The sequence below is a fragment of the Manis javanica genome, chromosome 12 (assembly GCF_040802235.1).
Source record: "Manis javanica isolate MJ-LG chromosome 12, MJ_LKY, whole genome shotgun sequence".
In the NCBI taxonomy this organism is placed as follows: domain Eukaryota; kingdom Metazoa; phylum Chordata; class Mammalia; order Pholidota; family Manidae; genus Manis; species Manis javanica.
The window spans coordinates 8,279,552-8,297,698 of record NC_133167.1 but is presented as its reverse complement, the minus strand read 5'-3'; the positions used below and the strand labels follow the sequence as shown (position 1 = coordinate 8,297,698).

At 46.8% G+C, this 18,147-nt stretch overlaps 1 protein-coding gene across 7 annotated transcripts in view; it reads left to right on the top strand.

Moving 5' to 3' along the window:
- SP140 (SP140 nuclear body protein) overlaps positions 1 to 15,707 on the top strand; it is a 53,413-nt gene extending 37,706 nt beyond the window's left edge. For 6 of the 7 annotated variants that reach the window (XM_073218002.1, XM_073218003.1, XM_073217999.1 and 3 more), the window contains 9 exons: positions 4,775 to 4,879; positions 6,683 to 6,825; positions 7,942 to 7,989; positions 10,457 to 10,498; positions 12,752 to 12,867; positions 13,561 to 13,669; positions 14,079 to 14,156; positions 14,345 to 14,488; positions 15,251 to 15,707. In XM_073218002.1, coding sequence (XP_073074103.1) covers positions 4,775 to 4,879; positions 6,683 to 6,825; positions 7,942 to 7,989; positions 10,457 to 10,498; positions 12,752 to 12,867; positions 13,561 to 13,669; positions 14,079 to 14,156; positions 14,345 to 14,488; positions 15,251 to 15,358 — 893 coding nt within the window. In that variant the 3' untranslated portion in view covers positions 15,359 to 15,707. Of the gene's footprint in view, positions 1 to 4,774; positions 4,880 to 6,682; positions 6,826 to 7,941; positions 7,990 to 10,456; positions 10,499 to 12,751; positions 12,868 to 13,489; positions 13,670 to 14,078; positions 14,157 to 14,344; positions 14,489 to 15,250 lie in introns of those variants that run through there. The other variant, XR_012123473.1, reaches the window with a different exon arrangement.
- Positions 15,708 to 18,147: the final 2,440 nt, after the last annotated feature.

Below are 18,147 nucleotides of genomic sequence, written 5' to 3'. Positions count from 1 at the left end.
TTGCAGGCCCAAATCTGAGCTCTGAGCAGCCCCTCCCTACTTATCAGGGGTAAAATGGAGCCTTGGAAATATAATTAAATCGCGAGAAGATGAAATGCAGTAAATCGAGCAGTGAGAAAGCTTTATTTAAAGGTATGCACTTAAAGAGAGAAAATGTGCGGGTGTCCTCAGAAGGAGGTGTGCTAAAGTACTGGAGTTTCTGTCTTTTAAGCATTTTTCAAAGGGCCAGGGGGTCGAGACTTGTAAAGTGGTCTCAAAATGCTTATCTCTGGTGACAGACATTAAGTCTCTTCTATTATCAGTCCTCCAGGTAATTCTGCAAAATTAACACAAGAAATTGGTCGGTTCCTCTCCAGGATAGCAACTTCCTTCTGGGAACATATCAACCACTTGCCCTGTCCCCAAAGTGGATTGAGTTATTGTCTGTTTGCTAAAGAATATGTCAGGAATTTTACTTCCTGACTTTCTGGTTTTTAAAGTGGAATCTTAGCTTTAAGATGGAATCCTTTCTATTCTTACTCTACTGTTTATTTATATCTCAACATTTTTCATCATAGGCAGAAAAAGTTAACTAGAATGCTTGTCCCAGGTCCCTGCCCTATGTCAGACAGGCTCTATAGCTTTTCTCTTCTCTTGCTGCAGGAGTAAGAGAGAGAGACTCTTTTCAGTAGCTGAGAGTCCTTTCTGGCTTCATATTAATGCTTCAACAGTTCCTCTAATTCAAAGCACTGCCCCTCCTTCAGCCTGGGCAGGCCTTGGTCTGGGGCACCTGCTGTGGGTTGGTAACACAGTCAGGTTATTTTCATTCTCTCTTGGCTTTACCTCTACTCAAGGGCTGCAGGTTTGGGCCCACCCAGGATTGGGGAGGCGGAAGGGAGGGAGGGAGGAGAGAGGTATGGAAGTGTCTTACCCACAGGGCAGAGCTCTGAAGTGACATTGGAAATGGAGGGTACACAATCACTAGCTCTTTCCTCTGTGAGACTCTTTCATCAACTCAACGGTGGGGGAAGAGGTGGGGGCAGGCACCACAGCTTGCTTTCTTTCCATGGAAACATAGCTTATTTTCTACTACCTGTATGCGAGGGGAGGGCTAGGGCCAGAACAAGCTGCTCCACCAATACTGTGTGTTACTGCGTAGGAGGTTTGGTGCTTTGCCTTGGGACAGGGGATGCCTGGAACTAGGCCAACCAACTCAACCTTGTTTGGCTGGGACTTTCTCAGTTTTGCCACTGAAAGTCCTGCGTCCCGGGTACCCATTAGTCCCAGGCAGACTGAAACAGTGGGCCACCCTCCTCGGCACTTAGTGATTTGTTCCTAACTGTTGGGATTTTTACTAAAATTTTTGAGAGAGCAAGAAGGAATTTAAAATTCTGTCATAGTTACTTCTAGAGGTTAATTACTACTAACCATTGCAATTTTTAAAAAACAATCTTAAATTATATTCTGACTGCCATAATATGTATTAGGGTTTGTGTTGGGGTTTCAATGTTATTACATAGGTATTACAGTTTGGGGGTGCAAAAACAGTTAGATCCTACCTTGCTTAGTCTCTATCTTTGGAGTAAAACGCAATAATGCTTTATTATGAATGAGGTAGTTTTAAGCTCCAAATCTTGTCATACCAAATGCTCCACAGATTAGAAAGGACCTCAGTGTATTTCCTTTTGTCCCTAAAAATATTAGGTCTTAAGAATTTTGAAGAAAGGTAAATCCAACGTACCCACTAGTCCCAGGAAAGATGTGACCAGAGACAGAGCAAGAAAAGAGCTCCGTACCTGCTGTGCTGTCCAAGGTTCCGAGCAGAGCTTTGGTGTCGAGCCTGACTGGAGTGGAGCTGAGACAAGGATAAGATGTCTGGGTCTCTTCTCAGTGGGCTGTGAGCACAGACATTCAGAAAAGGAGGGAGGGGTAAGAGAGCCAGGGGTACCCTGAGCCCCTCACCCACTTGGCATCTCAGATGCAGAGGAAGTGAGGAGAGCCCCTCAGAGCGCCGCACCTGGGCGGATGACCTTTACTGCCTGGTGGTTCCACCTTCGGAAGGAAGGCAGCGAGAGGAAGCAAAAAAGATAGATCTGCCTCTTCAAGAGCCATGTTTCCACCTTTTAGTTCTCCTTAGCCACGGCTATTAATATCCATGTCTTCAACTTCCTTACAAGTTCCTTTGAAGTTTATCAGTCTCTGTAGAACATTGTTGGAGCTCTATTATCTTGGTTAAGCAATATCATGGAGGCAATTGCAAGGGTGTGACTTGTTTGATCTTATGATAAATTCTAATTATCAATATTTGTCCTATCAAATTGAGCGAGCCCCATGGAAGAATATCAAAATAGGGCCATTTGGGTCTTGAAGAGGTGAAAACCCTCTCAGCTACTGTTTAGTCTGAAGATCAGAAAGTGGGGTTATTTTACCAGGCAATAGGTCCATTTGGGGTTTGACTGAAGGAATGACCCTTTTTACTTCGCTGGTCTATATGCTAATAATCTACCTAGAGTTAGAGCACTCAGCATGGAGTAGTCTGGAATTTATTTCTTCATGTCTACATAACCCCACTCTGCACTACCAGACAGTGGTCACTGGGCGGCGGCGTCGAGCACAGAAAGAAGGAATGAATTTGCGCACCTGCCTTAGGAAAGAAACCACATTTGAATGATAGTAAACACTGAGATGCATATCCGCAGCCAATTAACTTGCAAATGGAAGAACATTCTCTGTCGCAACCTCTCCCAGGTCAATCTCAATACTAAGGCTTCCAGTTTTGGAAACTGAGATTTGGAGGCTCAATTCTATCCATTCCTTTTGGTTAGCCTTCTTCTGGTCAGTTTCTTAGATTCTGGTATCGTTCTCCAAAACCAGGTAAACAAAACCCTTGGTCACAGTTACTATCACTTTCTGCACAAATGCACAAATAACTTCAGTCAAGGTGATGTATATAACATGTGTCTCACCTGTGAAGCCCATCAGAAGATTTCCCTTAATTCATAGAACTTCTATGTACTCCTATTTTCCACAAAAAGAAACCTGGAATGCCTTCACTTAATTTTGTAGCTTTGTCTGTTTCCTGTAAATATTTTAGTTTCTGTAAGGGGAGTAATCATCATCTTGATCTTATATATATTTTGGGGGAAGACTGAATAAATTATTAGACATACTACTGGCATCTATTAAGCACGTAAAAGGCTGTTTGAGTGAAATGCGAGTGTCAAATATTTGTTTTACTAATGTGGGGCTATGAAAAATAAGATATAGGATTTTTATATCGTAAGTTTTAAATCTAAAGTTTAAGATTAGCCATCTAATTCTTTGTAGCTTAAAGACTAGAGACTGTAGCCTTTAGGGAAGTTACATTTAAATGGAAATTTACTGTAAAATGGAAAAGCAGTAATACACACAATGCAACTGCATGTCTGCAGTTGCAACTGTAATGCAACTGACTATGATTACGTTTTTCTATTTTCTTAGGGAAAATGAGAGGCAAATCTAGAGTCTTCTTGGCTCATGGTGACTGAGCCCCATGGAAGAAAGTCCAGTCAAGAGGTTTAGAAGAAAAGGGGAATATACTTTCAATAATTAAATTAGTTTCTTGTCCTTTACTCTGTGCTCTGTTTCCCTAATTGCTTTATGTAGCTTTACTAACAGTTGAGAAATGCATATGTTTGGGCCATTTTCAAGACGTGTCAGAGAAAAAAAGAAGATAATCTCACAAATCAGAAATTTGGTAACACATCTAATCTAAGAACCCTATGGGTCCAGGGGCCACTGCACTGATACTGTCTCCATGGAACTTACAACTTTCAAGTTGGAAATAGTCTGTTATCTTATAAAGGGTATATAACCCATAAATTATTTAGCTGACCTTTCCCCTTGCAGCACAGAGAGTCATAGGTGTCACATAGAAGGGGCCCCAGAACCATGATCAGAGGTCTGTGTCTTTCTCTTCTTTTGACTCTATGGGCTTGTGCCCTTCCCTTGACCACTTTTGCCTCAGTTTCCTCATCTGTAAGGCATGACAGTGCATTAGGCCAACGATCTGTCTCAGTCTGTACATTTCTAATAGTTCACCTGTCTCAAAACTGGAGTGGGTAGCTCCCCACTCCCATCGTGGCTCTAAGTTGGCTGAAAGGGCCCCAGCAGATACACATCCTCCCCGAGCTCGTTCACTTGAAACCTTTCACTGCTACTTCTCTGGAACCAGGTCTCCATCTGTTCTCCCCCAGTGCAATTTGCAGATTATTCTAGATCTTCCTGAGCTCCTCTTTCAGCTATGGAGAAAGCTGATGTGAGGACGAAATGAAGCAAAGCAGAGAACACACGTAGAAGACAGACACCCTCTTCGTTAAGTTACCCTATTGTTCATTAGCCTCTCTCTCTGCTCACTCAGAGTTCAAATAGGAGAGATAAGTAACAGTCTCATACCTGGTCATCAGCTCCCTAACTTGAGTGCCGAGCTCCCTTCAGAACATGACAGCAGCTGTTGGTTTCATTGCCATGTAAGAATCAGTGGTGCTGACTAGATTGGGAGTCAAGACAGTTCTATTGAAGCCTGATTTCTCTGTAAAAGTATCTTGTTTTGCATGGGATTTGAGGAGTAAGATAGAGGTAGGCAGCCTGCAGTCGCATATCAAAAATGCCACTTGGAAGAAAGAACTTTGCCTCTAGAGATTTGCGGAATAACATTTCCAGGGAACCTCTATAACTGTATAGGAACAAAATCCACAGTGGGCAGGGCGCATGTGCAATACAACATGAGATGGAATGAAGAAACCTTCTCTTTCAGGGTCAAGAAAGCACAGATATAAAAGTATGAATTTTCGCTCTCAAATACTTCCTGTGACCTGTGGTGAGATAAAGGGGATGTTACATAAGAAGAAATTGAAACAAGGTAGGTTTCAGAGTTTAATTTGCAACATGAATCACCCATGTGAATTAACTAACATGGTCCAAGTAATTGGGGCCACACTTTGGCTTGCGAGAAGGAGGATGGGATCCCTAAGATGGTATTTTCACACTTGAAGAAAGCATACGTATTAGGGGCTCACTCCCACATGGCAGCATCCATGGGGATGCCCAAAGAACCAAAGAGAAGTGAATCAGAAATCCGTTCTTCCTTCTGGATGACTGTCACTAGGACAGAGTGCTTGACGTAGCGGCAGCAGGAAACCTGAGTCGGTCTCAGCTCTCCCCAGAGTGACTGACTGATTATCTGCGTCAAGATGGGACCTTTCTGAGCCTGATACTTGTCATCTAAAAAAGGGATAATAATTAAAACCTTCCTCGTGGTATAGCTGTGAGGAATTAATTTACATAATTGATGTAAAATATTTAGACAGCTTAACTGATATATAATTCATATACCATACAATTCACCACTCGGAGTATACAATTCAGCATTGAGTTTTGCTTGCGTATTTGTAGGCCATCACCACAGTGTAATCTTAGAACATGATTGTCCATCCCCCACTAAAGGAAACTCCGTGTCTGTTAGCAGGCAAATGCCCATTCCCACCATGCCCACTGCCCAGCCCCAAACAACCACTAATCTATTTTCTGCTCTATAAATTGGTCTATTCTAAGTATTTCATATGAATGGAATCATATAACATGTGCCCATTTGTGACCGGCTCTTTCACTTAGCATGATGTTTTCAAGGTTCATCCATGTAATAGGGTGTCTTAGTACTTCAGTCTTTTTTATTGCCAAATAATATATTCCATGGTATGGATATACCATTTTTTGTTTATCCATTCATCAGGTTGGTTGTTTCCACCCTTTGGCTAATATGAATAATATCTTGAACATTTATACACAAGTTTCTGTGTGAACATATTTTCAGTATTTTGGGATATATACCCAGGAGTGGAATTACTGGTTCATACGGTAATTCTATATTTAAATTATTGAGGAAATACCAAAATGTTTTCCACAGTGGCTGTACTACTTCATATTTCCACCTACAGTGTATGAGGGCTCTGATTTTTCTGCCTCCTCGCCTACATTTGTTATTTTCTGACCTATTTATTATGGCCATCCTTGCGGGTGTGAAGTGGTATCTCATTGCAGTTTTGTTTTGCATTTCCCTAATGACCAATGATGCTTGCTGCACTATTATCTTTTATATAACTTAAATTTCCCACTGGATGACATTCCACAATTATTTTTAATATCAGTGATCCATGATTTCGGGGATGGGAAAATCTCTGCTCAGTAATGCCATTCAACGGGATTAAAAATGTTGTAATAAAGGGCACAGGTGCTGCCAGGATGCCATTCTGAGCCAAAGGGCCCCCACCTGACATCTCGGTCCCAGCTTGAAGTTCTGCCTCCATGATGCCCCAAGGGCCATTGAAAACTCCGTTGGGGTCCCCAGCAAATTGAGATCCTCTCCCCCTCCCCCTGCTTTTCCTTTGTAGATGGTTTTGAAATACTTTAAGAGGTTGATTTTGATGGCACTTGTCACTTTTTTGTTGCAAAAAGGTTAAAGAAATGGTACCGCAAAGAGGTAAATGTCCTTTGAGGGGACTTGCAGGCTAGGTTTGGGGATTGTGAAGTCTGAAAGGGGAGCTAGACTTTCCTACTCTGGATCTTGAGCCAGAATTGGGTGGCTTCAGATCCCATGTGGTGGGAGCCCAGGGTCTGAGCTGTGAGGACAAAGAGGGCTCAGGGCCAACTTCCTCCGGTCTTACAGGAATCTTGGTGAAGTGCATACACAGTGAGGAGGGAAGATGGTTCACCCCCAGGGAATTTGAAATCAGAGGAGGCTATGCAAGATCTAAGAACTGGAAGCTAAGTGTGCGCTGTGCTGGGAGGCCCCTACGATGGCTGATAGAGGTATTCCTGGGATGGGGCAGACGTGACTTCCCTTGTTGTGCCCTAAGAATAGGTCTCTGTTTCCTCACCAAACATTTGCTGAGTGTTAGCTGCTGCCCTCATGGCCCTGAGTTTATGCTTTCACTAGGGAGATGTAATCTCCAACAGTGCAGCACCTCAGTGATGTAGAAGGGGCTCTGTCAGGATGGATGCCAGAGCTGGGAGGAGGGAAAGGTCCTTCCGACTCGGGTGCACACAGACACGCTGTGCCCTGAAAAGAGTCACGCAAGTGGGAGGAAGACGTCCAAAGGAGGAAGGGTGTGAAAACCAGAACCCGACTAACGTAGTTCTGTGGGTCGAGATGGGCGGGTCATGTGTGATAAAACATAACCCATCAATTGGGGTTTTGTATGGAGGGATTTAATGCCAGACTAAGAAGTTTAAACTTACAGGCAATACAGAATCAGTGAGGTCTTCTGTGGACTGAAACAACATATTTAAAACAGCATTTTAGACAGCCATGGGGCCTTGAGACAACTGGCGTCTTTCAGCCCAAGAAACCATGCTCAACCTGCAGTGCTCAGCCTTATGTCACCCTTCTCTGAGCATGCTGCGTGGCCTGGCCCTGCTCATCCCTTCCCTGTCCCTTAAGCTCACTACGGAGGCCCATCTTAAACTGTCTTATACTTCTCCTTCCATGAAGTCTTTTTCTCTCTAGAGCCTTGCAGGTTTGTCCATCTCTGCATGTCCAAGATTGTCCAGAGTGTCTGACACCCAGCAGGCATGGGACAAGTGTGTGTTGACTGAATACCCCTGACATACGGACTCAAGCTTGAGGGGCATTGGTGGGAATGGAAAGGAAGGGAGAGGTGTTGCAGAGAGCATGAAGAGAACCTTAGAACTTAGGGGAAAGGTACAAGAGAAAGGGAAAGGTTCTAAAGATGATTTTCCACCTAACATGGAACGAATTCTAGAAGAAGTACAGGTGAGGAGAGGGAGATGATTTCTCATTTAGATGCCTTAGCTTTGCTGACAGTGGGACATTCAGGAAGAAATATGTGGGAGGATATTGGAAATGCCAGACTCACAAAATAGAAACACAGGCTAACCATATACTTGGATCTTTTTATCTTTCAGAAAAGATTTCTAAAAAGTCCTCCAAGAAAATATTACAGGAAAAAAAAGGTGATTATTATATAACTTTCTAAAAGTTCTCATCACAATGAATTTTACATATACAGCAGGTTGTTTTATGGTTTCTCAATGGGTAATTATAATTAAGCTTCCTCCAAACCCCCATCCCGGGTTTTGGGGTTTTTTCTTTACTTTTGCCCTCACAATTGTTACTTTGAATATTATTTTGTGTATAAAGTAAGGTCTTTGAATAGTAAACCATTTGAGACAAATTAAAAGAAGCCATCAAAACAGACCTCCTGGGTTGTGCTTTGGTTATAGGTGCCAAGTGTTACAGGGGTGTCAAAAATATAAAAGTAAACAAGATTATGAAATACATGAAAACATTTCATAATAAGGTGATAGCGTCACCTTCAGCTCAAACCCGGATTTTTGTCATCAGTCTTACTCTGTTCTAACCCCAATGAAATCTGATAAAGCGGAAGTTTGTTCACAGTCGTCCAAATGATCTTGGTCTCTTGGGACAATGTGAAGCCACACGTCATTTCATGAGATAGGCAACAAAAACATATTTCTTTTCTGATGCTTTATATCCCCTTCCATTTTCCAATTAAATATATACACAGACTTACAGAATTCTTTGTCGAGGGAAATCACTGGCTCTTCATAAGGATGGTGCTACTGGGGAGAAGACTCCCCATATCATGCAGAGAGGCGGACCTGGACCCTTGCTCACTCTGATGCCGACCCTTCATCTCCACCAGAGGGGCTGCGCAAACCTCCCTTCTATCTGAAAAAGTGATTTCTCCCTCCATGAAGGAAGTTGATGGAGGCAGTCAAGGTTAGGTGCAGTGTGGATTTGGGACAAGGTGATGGCTTTTCCAAGTTGGGTCTGACTGAGAGCTTGAGAAGGAGGCAAGAAGCGCTATTCTTATGCACTTCAGGTAGAAGTGGCCATTTCATAGACATTCGCAGACTCCTAAGACAGGTCACACACAGCTGGCCAACGGGACTTCATCTTCCCCTGGGAATGTGAGGTCCAGGCCTTTACGTTCTCTGATGTTCCAGATCATCTGAACTCTCAGTCGTTGGGCTCTATCAGCCACTGGATTTCTGAAGAGGAAACTGTTATTTGACCTATTCAGTGAGTATGTTAAAGACCAGCATGCCTGCCGTTCCCCAGGTGTCAAGAGTTACTCAGTCCAATCACCCGAATGAGGAGCTTCCTCACAGGATCACCCCTTAGCCGTGGGTGCAGCTCTTCCCAGCAGCAACATGCTGCCGTCGTCTCTGTATTTTGTGTCTCCGCATGAGCAAGGGCAGAAGCTCCTGAGAATGGCAGATCTCAGGATCCGTCACTACCTCTGCGGGTCCTCTGTGCCTCTCAGAGCATGTCTTGCTGATGGAGCCTCTCAGCTTCTGGAAACTTCAGTGTCACTCTTGGCACCACATGACAGCTTCCTGGCTCCTGACTGAGGCCACTCATACCTTCCAGTGACAGCTACTGTTTGTGAAATAATACACTTCTCCAGAACAATCATTTGGTACATGCTAGTATTTGCTTAAGAGATAGCAAGTAATCTCTTCGCCTAAGTGAAACATCACTCGTTTATCCTCTCATTCAACATGTAACTACTGAGTGTGTCCTAAATGCCAAATGGCCAGTCCAGAAGATTGAAACACTGTTCCTGACCTCAAGGACTGTTTCGACCTCATTGTCTAACCTGAAAGAATAGCTAGTGGGGAGGGGTGCAGGGATCTGGGGCCTCCCCAAAAGGTGGACAATGACATGGCCACCTCTCAGGTCACTGTCCCAGGGATCATATTTGCCTGTGACCACTCTGCCCTGGGCTGGAGAGAAAAGCTGAGGCTGCCTGTACCCAAGAAGGAAAGGAGGCCAGCTCGCTCTACCACTGGATGTGCAAAAGCAACATAACTCTAGTGGATGGTATCAGTTACCTCCAAAAAGTCAGCCAGCTGACATTGTGGGATTCGGACAGAGGGCAGAGGAGGGTGAGCTTCTGGAAAGAGAGCTGCAGGACGGGGGGCCTTGGGCCCATCTGATCTGTGGGGCTGAGCCCTAAGCAAGCTGCAGAAGGCGGTTGAGTTCTCCTCTGGGACACTTGCGTGGGTCCAGGGCTCTGGGCCCTGTGGTCGTCGGGGGCTGTGGGAATTCAGTCTGCAGCTCCTCCGTGCGGGATCACGCTTTCTAATATAGAGAAAAATGCCTGAGGCAGGGCTCTGCAGGGAAGGAGAACCAGCCGGGTGTCTCGGCCTATGGAAGCCAGGGCCTGATTCCCTGCACGTTTTCACCAAGGCCCACCCTGGGTCAGGGAGCCCGGGAATGGAGTTTGCATTAGGCCATGGTACTTTGGTACTTTTTATTCTCCAAGTAGACATATAGGTCCATAAAAACAGGTATGAAATAATCGGTGGGCTATGGCTTGCATCCCTCAACAGAACTGAAGGAGGCAAACATCATATTCAATTTTGTCACTCAATCTTTCTCTTTCTACAGAGCATACTGGATTCTCCCAACAACACCTTAGTTGACCCTTATGTAAGTACTAACTCCACCTGTAAGCCTTGAATAACCCAGGCCTTTTCCTTTGGCACGTTATGTCTATCACTGCTGTGTTTCCCTGAAGCACGCTCTCTCTCACTTGGAGCATGTCGCTGCGTGTGGTGCACAAACAACAGCAGACACGTCGCCCGTGCCAGGGAGATGGCTCTGGGGCTGGGCATCTCTCCATGAAGGCATCCTTCCCATGGGCACAGGGAAACCTTCCCGTTTCTTCATTTCCCTTCAAAAGTGAGAATGTGTATCTCTAGACCTGGGGCTTGAGTGGCAATAGCCAGGGCTGGCCTGCAGATGAGGGGGAAGAAGCCCATCTGAGAGGATAGCAGCATGTTAAAGAATGCGATAGGGAAGAAAAGGAAAATCCAAAACCTCCACCCCAGGTACAAGCAGAGCTAAGATGGTCTTAAGCAAAGCCAGAGGGAAGAGGCCAGGCCAAGCTGGCGAGTCCTGCAGAGAAATGCATGCAGGGCAAATGGGTCCTTTACAGAGGATCTGTATCCAGTCTCAGTGGAGCCATCAGGATGCTGAGCTGATTAGGACTGAAATCGTCACCACAGAGCAAATCAGGTGCATTTTTACTCAAACTGGCATCCTAGCACTGCCTGTTTTAAGGTCTGCCAAAATTACGAGTGATTCCAATCTCTAAGCAAAATCATGCTTTGATGCCTTTCATTGCAACAAGATGGGTGTTTTAAGCAGAGTCATCTTTGCACAACTCCAGGGGGCAACACTGACAGAAGATATCATGCAGTAATACTGATACATGGCATCCCATAGAGGAGGGAGAGTCAGTTCTACAGACACTTTACCTTTACGCAATCCTCTAACAAGATTCAGATCATATCCGCACTGACTTTGATCCTCTGCCAGTTGGAGTAGCCATACAAACAGTGCTGGATTCCAGCGTTTGGTGGCTTGAGATGGATGCCTACCAGAGAGCCGCAGCTCACAGCCCACAGCCAAGCGTCCGTGGGGAGAAGGCAACTGTTCTAGCAAGAGTACCTTCACCTCTGTTCATAACCATCCCCGGGACAGACATGACAGGCCAATTCAACGCTGACGTAAAATACCCCCACGCCTGAATAACTGGACTTTGCTCAGGCTAAATCTTAGCTTAGGGTGCACACTGAAATCACCTGAAGACATTTGAAAAGTAGCATTGTCTGGATCTCACCCTAGAGGAAATTCTGATTTGATCAGCCTAGGCTATGACTTGGGCATTAGGATTGTTTAAAAGTCCCCAGATGATTCTGATACACAAATTATCCGTTCCATAAATTAAAGATGTATAACAAAGGTTGTGCCCCCACCCAGTCCATCTGATCAGAATCTCTGGCAATGGGACCAGGACATTAGTATTTTATATATTGTATGTCCCCAGGTGATTCTAATATGCAACTTAGCTAAGTAAGAAACCAAGAGCCAAAGAGGTTAATCTGAGAAAGGCATACGGATGGAAGATTCTCACACCTTGGTCATATTTATTTCCTTGCCCTTCTGGGAGAGGGGTCATCACTTTCCAGAGATTCATGATGGTAATCTGAGTGTCTGCACTGATGAGAGGAAAATGTCCCCGGGGCTCCATTGCCGGTGCCTCGGTTCCCAGGAAGGGATGTCCCTGAGGATCCCCAAGAACATTGACTAGAAGCACTTGGCAAGACGCCCCTGGGCGCTAGCCCTTCCTCATGCACGGCCATTCTTAAAAACAGAAGAAGCAGCCAGAGTCCCAACTCAGCCAACACAAGTATTTTCACCCAGAAACCCAGAACAAGACTCAAAGTAATTAATTAGTATCTTTTCATCTTTTTTTTACCTTCCACACTAAAGTTTATTCTCTCATTGAATTCTCGATCTCACCCCTCCATGAATCTGTTCATTCCCTGCAGGAGAGGCAGACGCTTCTAGCGAGGAGTTTGTTCTATCTGCGAGGTGATACAATTATCCAGATTCCTATAAAAACATCCTCGTGTTTTATTGCTTGTCTTTCCATGTTAGATTCTCTGGTTTTATAGGGAAAGTTTTTCTGGTCTGAGACACAGGTCCCTCCTACTGACATCACTGCAAACCCTGATTTCTTCTTCTGAAATCTGCACTCCGTGCTGTCCCTCGACAGCTCAGCGAGGAGGCATGAAGTGCCCATGCAGGCTCAGGCAGAGGCAGGGGGTTCTAGATTCCTGCAGAGGTGGCTGCCTCACGGCTCCGCAAGGACGCTGGCAATGCTTTACCTTCTAGCTGGGAAACTCCGATGAGTGTGAGATGTGCCGGGATGGAGGAAAGCTGTTCTGCTGTGACACGTGTTCACGATCCTTTCATGAGGAATGCCACATCCCGGTCGTGGAAAGCGAGAGGTTTGTGAGCTGCAGCCCCCCACCCCCTTAGGGGCCCTTCCTCCTGCCATGCACACTCCCCTGCAGAGTTCCTGCCTGCGTGGAGCCCAAGAAAGAGCAGGGTCATAGGTACGGGGTCCAGCAGTATGTCCCAGGGAGCTGCTGAAAGATGCAGGCAGCAGGAATGTAATAATGTTCTTTGCTCTCCTCTGGGATGCAGAGGCCAGCCGCTGGGTCCTTTGCCTACTTACGGCTACTGTCCATTCCTAGACGTTTTCTGGCGTGGACTCCTGTTCACAAGGGGGAAAAGGCCAGCTGTTTGTATTCTGCGCTTATTCAGGAAAGGCAGGAAACGTGGCCTGGCTCTTGCCTGTTCACCCCAGTCCCAGCAGGCTGACGGAGGCCTGGGTGAAGCCCACTTTCCACGTTCCAGGCATGATGGGTGGGCCCCCCAGGCTCCCTGGGCTCCTGGCAGCTCAGATGGGAGAGAGCCCGCCCCTCAGCTTGACACCCTCTTCAGCCAAGGGCCCTCCTGCTGCACCCTCTGGGGTAGGTCACCAGCCAGGGCCCCAAGGGGTGGGGGATCTTGCAGACTCCTGGAGGTGTCCCCTTCTTCCCATCCCCCTCTCACTGTGCCCCTCAGTGGTCCCGGAAAGGAGGACAGTGGCTGTTCCGGGGCCCCTGCCCTGTGCTCACTTACACCCAACCTCCCAGGAGCCCGTGGAGCTGCACCTTCTGCAGGATGAGGGAGGCCTCTGGAGGCCCCCAGTGCCACGAGGAAGCTGAGGTCCTGGCGAGGCCGATGAGGCCTGAGGAGCAGCTGGTGAGTTGGGTGGGAGCCCCAGGCCTCTCCTTTCCACTCCCATGGAGAAGTCAAACAGCACAGCGTTGGGAGGCAGCCTGGGAGCCTGCAGGGTCTCGCTCGGGAGGATGGTGACTCAGTGCCCGAGAAGAGCGCGAGCAGAAGTCCACCCACCCCGTGGCCCTTTGGCAAATGCGGCTGGAGGGCTGGCTGTGTTCCGCTGCTCCTGTTTAGCCATCCCTCAGTCATGCGGAAATCACACCCGAACTCAATTACAGAAAAAATAACTCAGCCATTCCATGTCTGTTTCCAAGAGCCATGCATGTTTGGGGAAACTTCTGGAAGATGGGTGTGAGCCATCCCCCTTTCGGGCACGCCTGAGGGCGCTGTTTCCAGACAGCTCTTCATTCACAGTCTCCTCCTTTTGCAGAAATGTGAGTTCCTCCTCCTGAAGGTCTACTACCATTCAGAGAGCTCCTTTTTTGCGAAGATTCCATATTATTATTATGTAAGTAACAGCACCCATTCGCGATGGCCAGCTTGCTCCTCCTGACCTTCACACGGGCACTGGTGGGAGCTGTGATCTGAATCCCAAGGGAGGGGCGGCACCTTGGGTTTCTGCTGGTCTTTAGAGGAATGCCAGAAGGCAGATGCTGAACTCTGCCAGCCAATAGGAGCTGATTTTTTTTTTCACAGATGAAAGAGACCTCTCAAAACCTCAAGGAACCCATGTGGTTGGATAAAATCAAGAAGAAGCTAAACAAGCAGGGTTACCCCCAGGTGGAGGGGTTTATACAGGACATGCGCCTCATCTTTCAGAACCACAGGGCGTCTTACAAGGTAAGGGGTTAGTGCTGCTTCCCTTTCTTCTCTGAGAAAGAGCAGCGTTGTAGGTATGGGGTCGAGTACTGTGACCCAGGCTCTGCCCTCATTCTCTGGTGCCTGGGACATTTTACAGTTTACCCGGACATTGAGTGACTTTTCCAGTTGCGGACTCAAGCCTGCCACGGCAGAGTAACAGTGAGTCACGAGGTGTCCCTGCAACCAGAAGCCAGCAGCTGCAGAGCTCATGTCCCTCCTCAAAGGTGACAGCTGCCCACAGAGAAGAGTAGGGTCCTGAAAACGATTGTGCCTGAAAGTCATATTGTGTTTCTTATGTCTCCCCAAATACACTCACCGAAACCTCTCAGAAACCCTAAACTTCAGATTCCTCTGCATATGAAGGGACTGTACAGTTAACAGGGGTCACCAGAGGGGAGCCGCAGGGACAGAGGGAAAGGAAGGTCACTACTGCACTGAGACGCTCTGTCTATTTGATCGTTACAGGGCCTCGGTTACTTTTCTGACTCCCACTTAAATAAACAACCCAAACCAAGTAAAAGTCCCCAAGTGGGATAATGATTTCCCATTTCCGTCTAGTTACTGAGAAATAATTGTGCACTTGGGAAACAGAAATGACTCAGCTGCACGAGTTTTTAAACTTAACCTGGTTAATGCAACAGGTTTTCAAGACCAGGAGTCCTGACCATCCCCAACTGCAAGGTGTCCAATGGAACTGATAACAAGGATCATGATTTTTGTCTTTTTTTCCTTTTTTTTCAGTACAATGACTTTGGCCTAATGGGAATTCGACTGGAGGCAGAATTTGAGAAGAATTTCAAGGAAGTGTTTGCTATTCAGGAAATAAATGAGGATAGTTCCCTGGAGTAGTGAATGCTGTTGGCACCCTGGAAAAATCCCCTTTTGGGGCAGAATTCTCATCCCTGTGGCTGCAAGGGTTGACTGTGGGCACACCCCCACCACCACACACACACACCAAGTATTGTCTTGGGCCATATGGAGCCACCCTCACCACACCTGTTTGACCTGGGGTCTGGCCCCAGCCCCAGGAGGAGCCGACCCTGTGGTGGGTTCCTGCCGCTGTGCTGACCACGGGATCAGCCTGCAGCTGGTCTCTAGCTGTGACCGTGTCTCGCTTAGCTTTTCCCCCCACGCCATCCTGCTTCCATCCTAACACTTTCTCTGGAAGAAACTTTCATAATAAATCACTTTCTCAAGAGACTTTATCTCAGGCGCTGCTTCTAGGGAACCGCACTTCAGATAGGGGTCCTAAGGGAGGGGTTCTGGGGTTGGATCACTAGCTAACCAGGTGGGGACAAGCAGAGGCTGATAGTTCCTGGGGGTGTAACAGTGCCATTGCCAGGACTTCGCCTGCAGGAAACCTGGTGAGGTACAGGTGTGGCAGCCGCCGTGATCATCTCGTATTTACAAAGGTTGGAAGAATGACTAAGAACTGTGGACTGGGTTGGCTGTTGCTGAGTGCCACTAATACACTGAAAGGAGTAAATGACAGGCTTAAACCTCCTAGTCACCACCTAAAGCAAAGGGACCCTCACACCTGCGGCTAGAAGGCAGACAGCAAGGAAGGCCTGGCACACGTCATTTTAAAAATGGCAGAACTTGCAGGAAAGACTGAATTCTAAGCTCAGGAAGGTCCCTAATGTCAGGGCACAGATAAAGGAGTGAAGCCCTGAAACTCAGAATCAAATGAGGTAGATGCACATGGGAACTCTGAACCCCAGATCCCCCTGGACCCACCAGGCCTGCCACAGAGAACACCTGCCTGGCTAGAAGACAGGCCCCCTTCCCAGCCCTGCTTGAATGAAGCCTATGAGAAGTCCTCTCAGCATGACCAGCTGGGGACAGCCTAGTGGGCCAGGTCACTGCAGAGGTTTCTCCTCCAGTGGGGCTGCAGGACTGGCCGACATGCACTGGCAGTGCCAGGAGGTTGTGTCTGGGAGTGGATGTGGGAGGAAGAAAGGGAAATGTGAAACTGGAAAAGAGAGAACTGTTGATACTGGGCACCCTCCCCTGCCCCCGAGTTTCATGGTTCTAATACACTCCTGGGTGGTGGCCAGAGGCTCACTGTAAGCCACAGTGCCCATTAGATGAAAGCAGAGATGCCAGGCCCGCTGAGGCAGGTTATGAAGGAGGGGAATCCAAAACCGGAGGGAAATAGACGTGGCCCTTCTCCCTACACCTGGAAAACCCACCTTCCACCTTACAGTTTCTCAGGAGGCCCCAGGGCCACTAACTTAATAAGGTGATAAGACCACACTGCCACAGGGACACCAGTGTCCCTGTGAGGCTCGGTGTGGCTGTCCTCTGCAAGTGGGAATAATATGGGAATGTTTTAGAGAATTGAATTCCCTAGTAGCAATGGAAATGATAGGATTCTAGGACAACAAAAGCAGGTGGCAGCATTTAGCTATCAGAGCAACACACCTAATTTCTGTAATGCCGCAGCAAGGTTAGAACGACGGCCATGGGGCCCGGCCCGTGGACGTCTATGGAGAGTGCTAATAGGACATGTGTTCCTATAGGCAAGAGAGATGGGCAGCCAACCACCATGTTGCTTCATATTATATCATCAAAAGAGATTAAAAATAAATGATCAGATGGCTGAGTTCATGTACCCCAGTGAAAAATCATGATCCCTTGCCTAGTTTCCAAAGCTGAGCCAATTCTTGGATCCAGAACCCGCTGATGGAAAGGAGGGCAGGTATCAGAAGCAAGGACTCTGTGTGTGACATATGGGATCCAGTCAAGTTGACCCATAAAATTAACCATCACGATGACGGTATGTTAGTTGGACCTCATGAGCAAGAATTATTGAGTGTTCTGAAATTTGAGTCACATGCACTCCTGATGGTGGGAGATAAGCCCAACAAAAATTCAGAGACGTGCCGTAACGGTACAATTTTAGGGATCCAATGGTCTAGAACATACCAGGGAGTCTGCTCCAAAGCTCCAAGTGTTACATCTTGCATCTCCTACCATCAGGCAGTTCAGTGCCTGGTAGGCTTCTCCAGGAAAGGAGAATAACTGTGCTTGACAAGATGATGAAAATGATTCTGGGCTTTGTAATATGTGTTCGGGGGGTGGGGGAGGGGAGACGGTTATACAATCTTAACAAAAAAATGTTCTCATCAATGTTTCCACTTAATAGCATATAATGGGCACTGTTACATGTCAGTGAATACTGTCCTGTGTCATCCCTATTATAGCTTCTATTTTCATTAAGCCTTGATTGCAGTTGGCACTTGCTGATTATTTTTGGGGTCGTGAACAATGCTGATCTGAGAGCAGCAGAGCTCAGAGCTTAGCTGAAGAGCTGTAAAGCCAGCCCATGGCAGCGGGGACCCAGCTCCTCACTGCTGGCAGCATGTCCATGGGCAAATCACTTACTCTCCCCAGACACCGTTTCCTCTGAGAAACGGAGAGAGTTCTATTATATGGCTCCCTAGATCATTGTGAGGATTAATGAGCTAGTATTTGTTATGCACTTAGAAAGTGCCTGATCCTGAAAACAGTTTCTTAATTTACTCAAACTAAGAATATCCACGCAAAAACATCCTTGTACCAGTTAGGACTCTTCGCCGGTGAGACCAACTTTATCCAGGTTAGACAAGAAGAGACTCCTTAATGAGATGCACAGA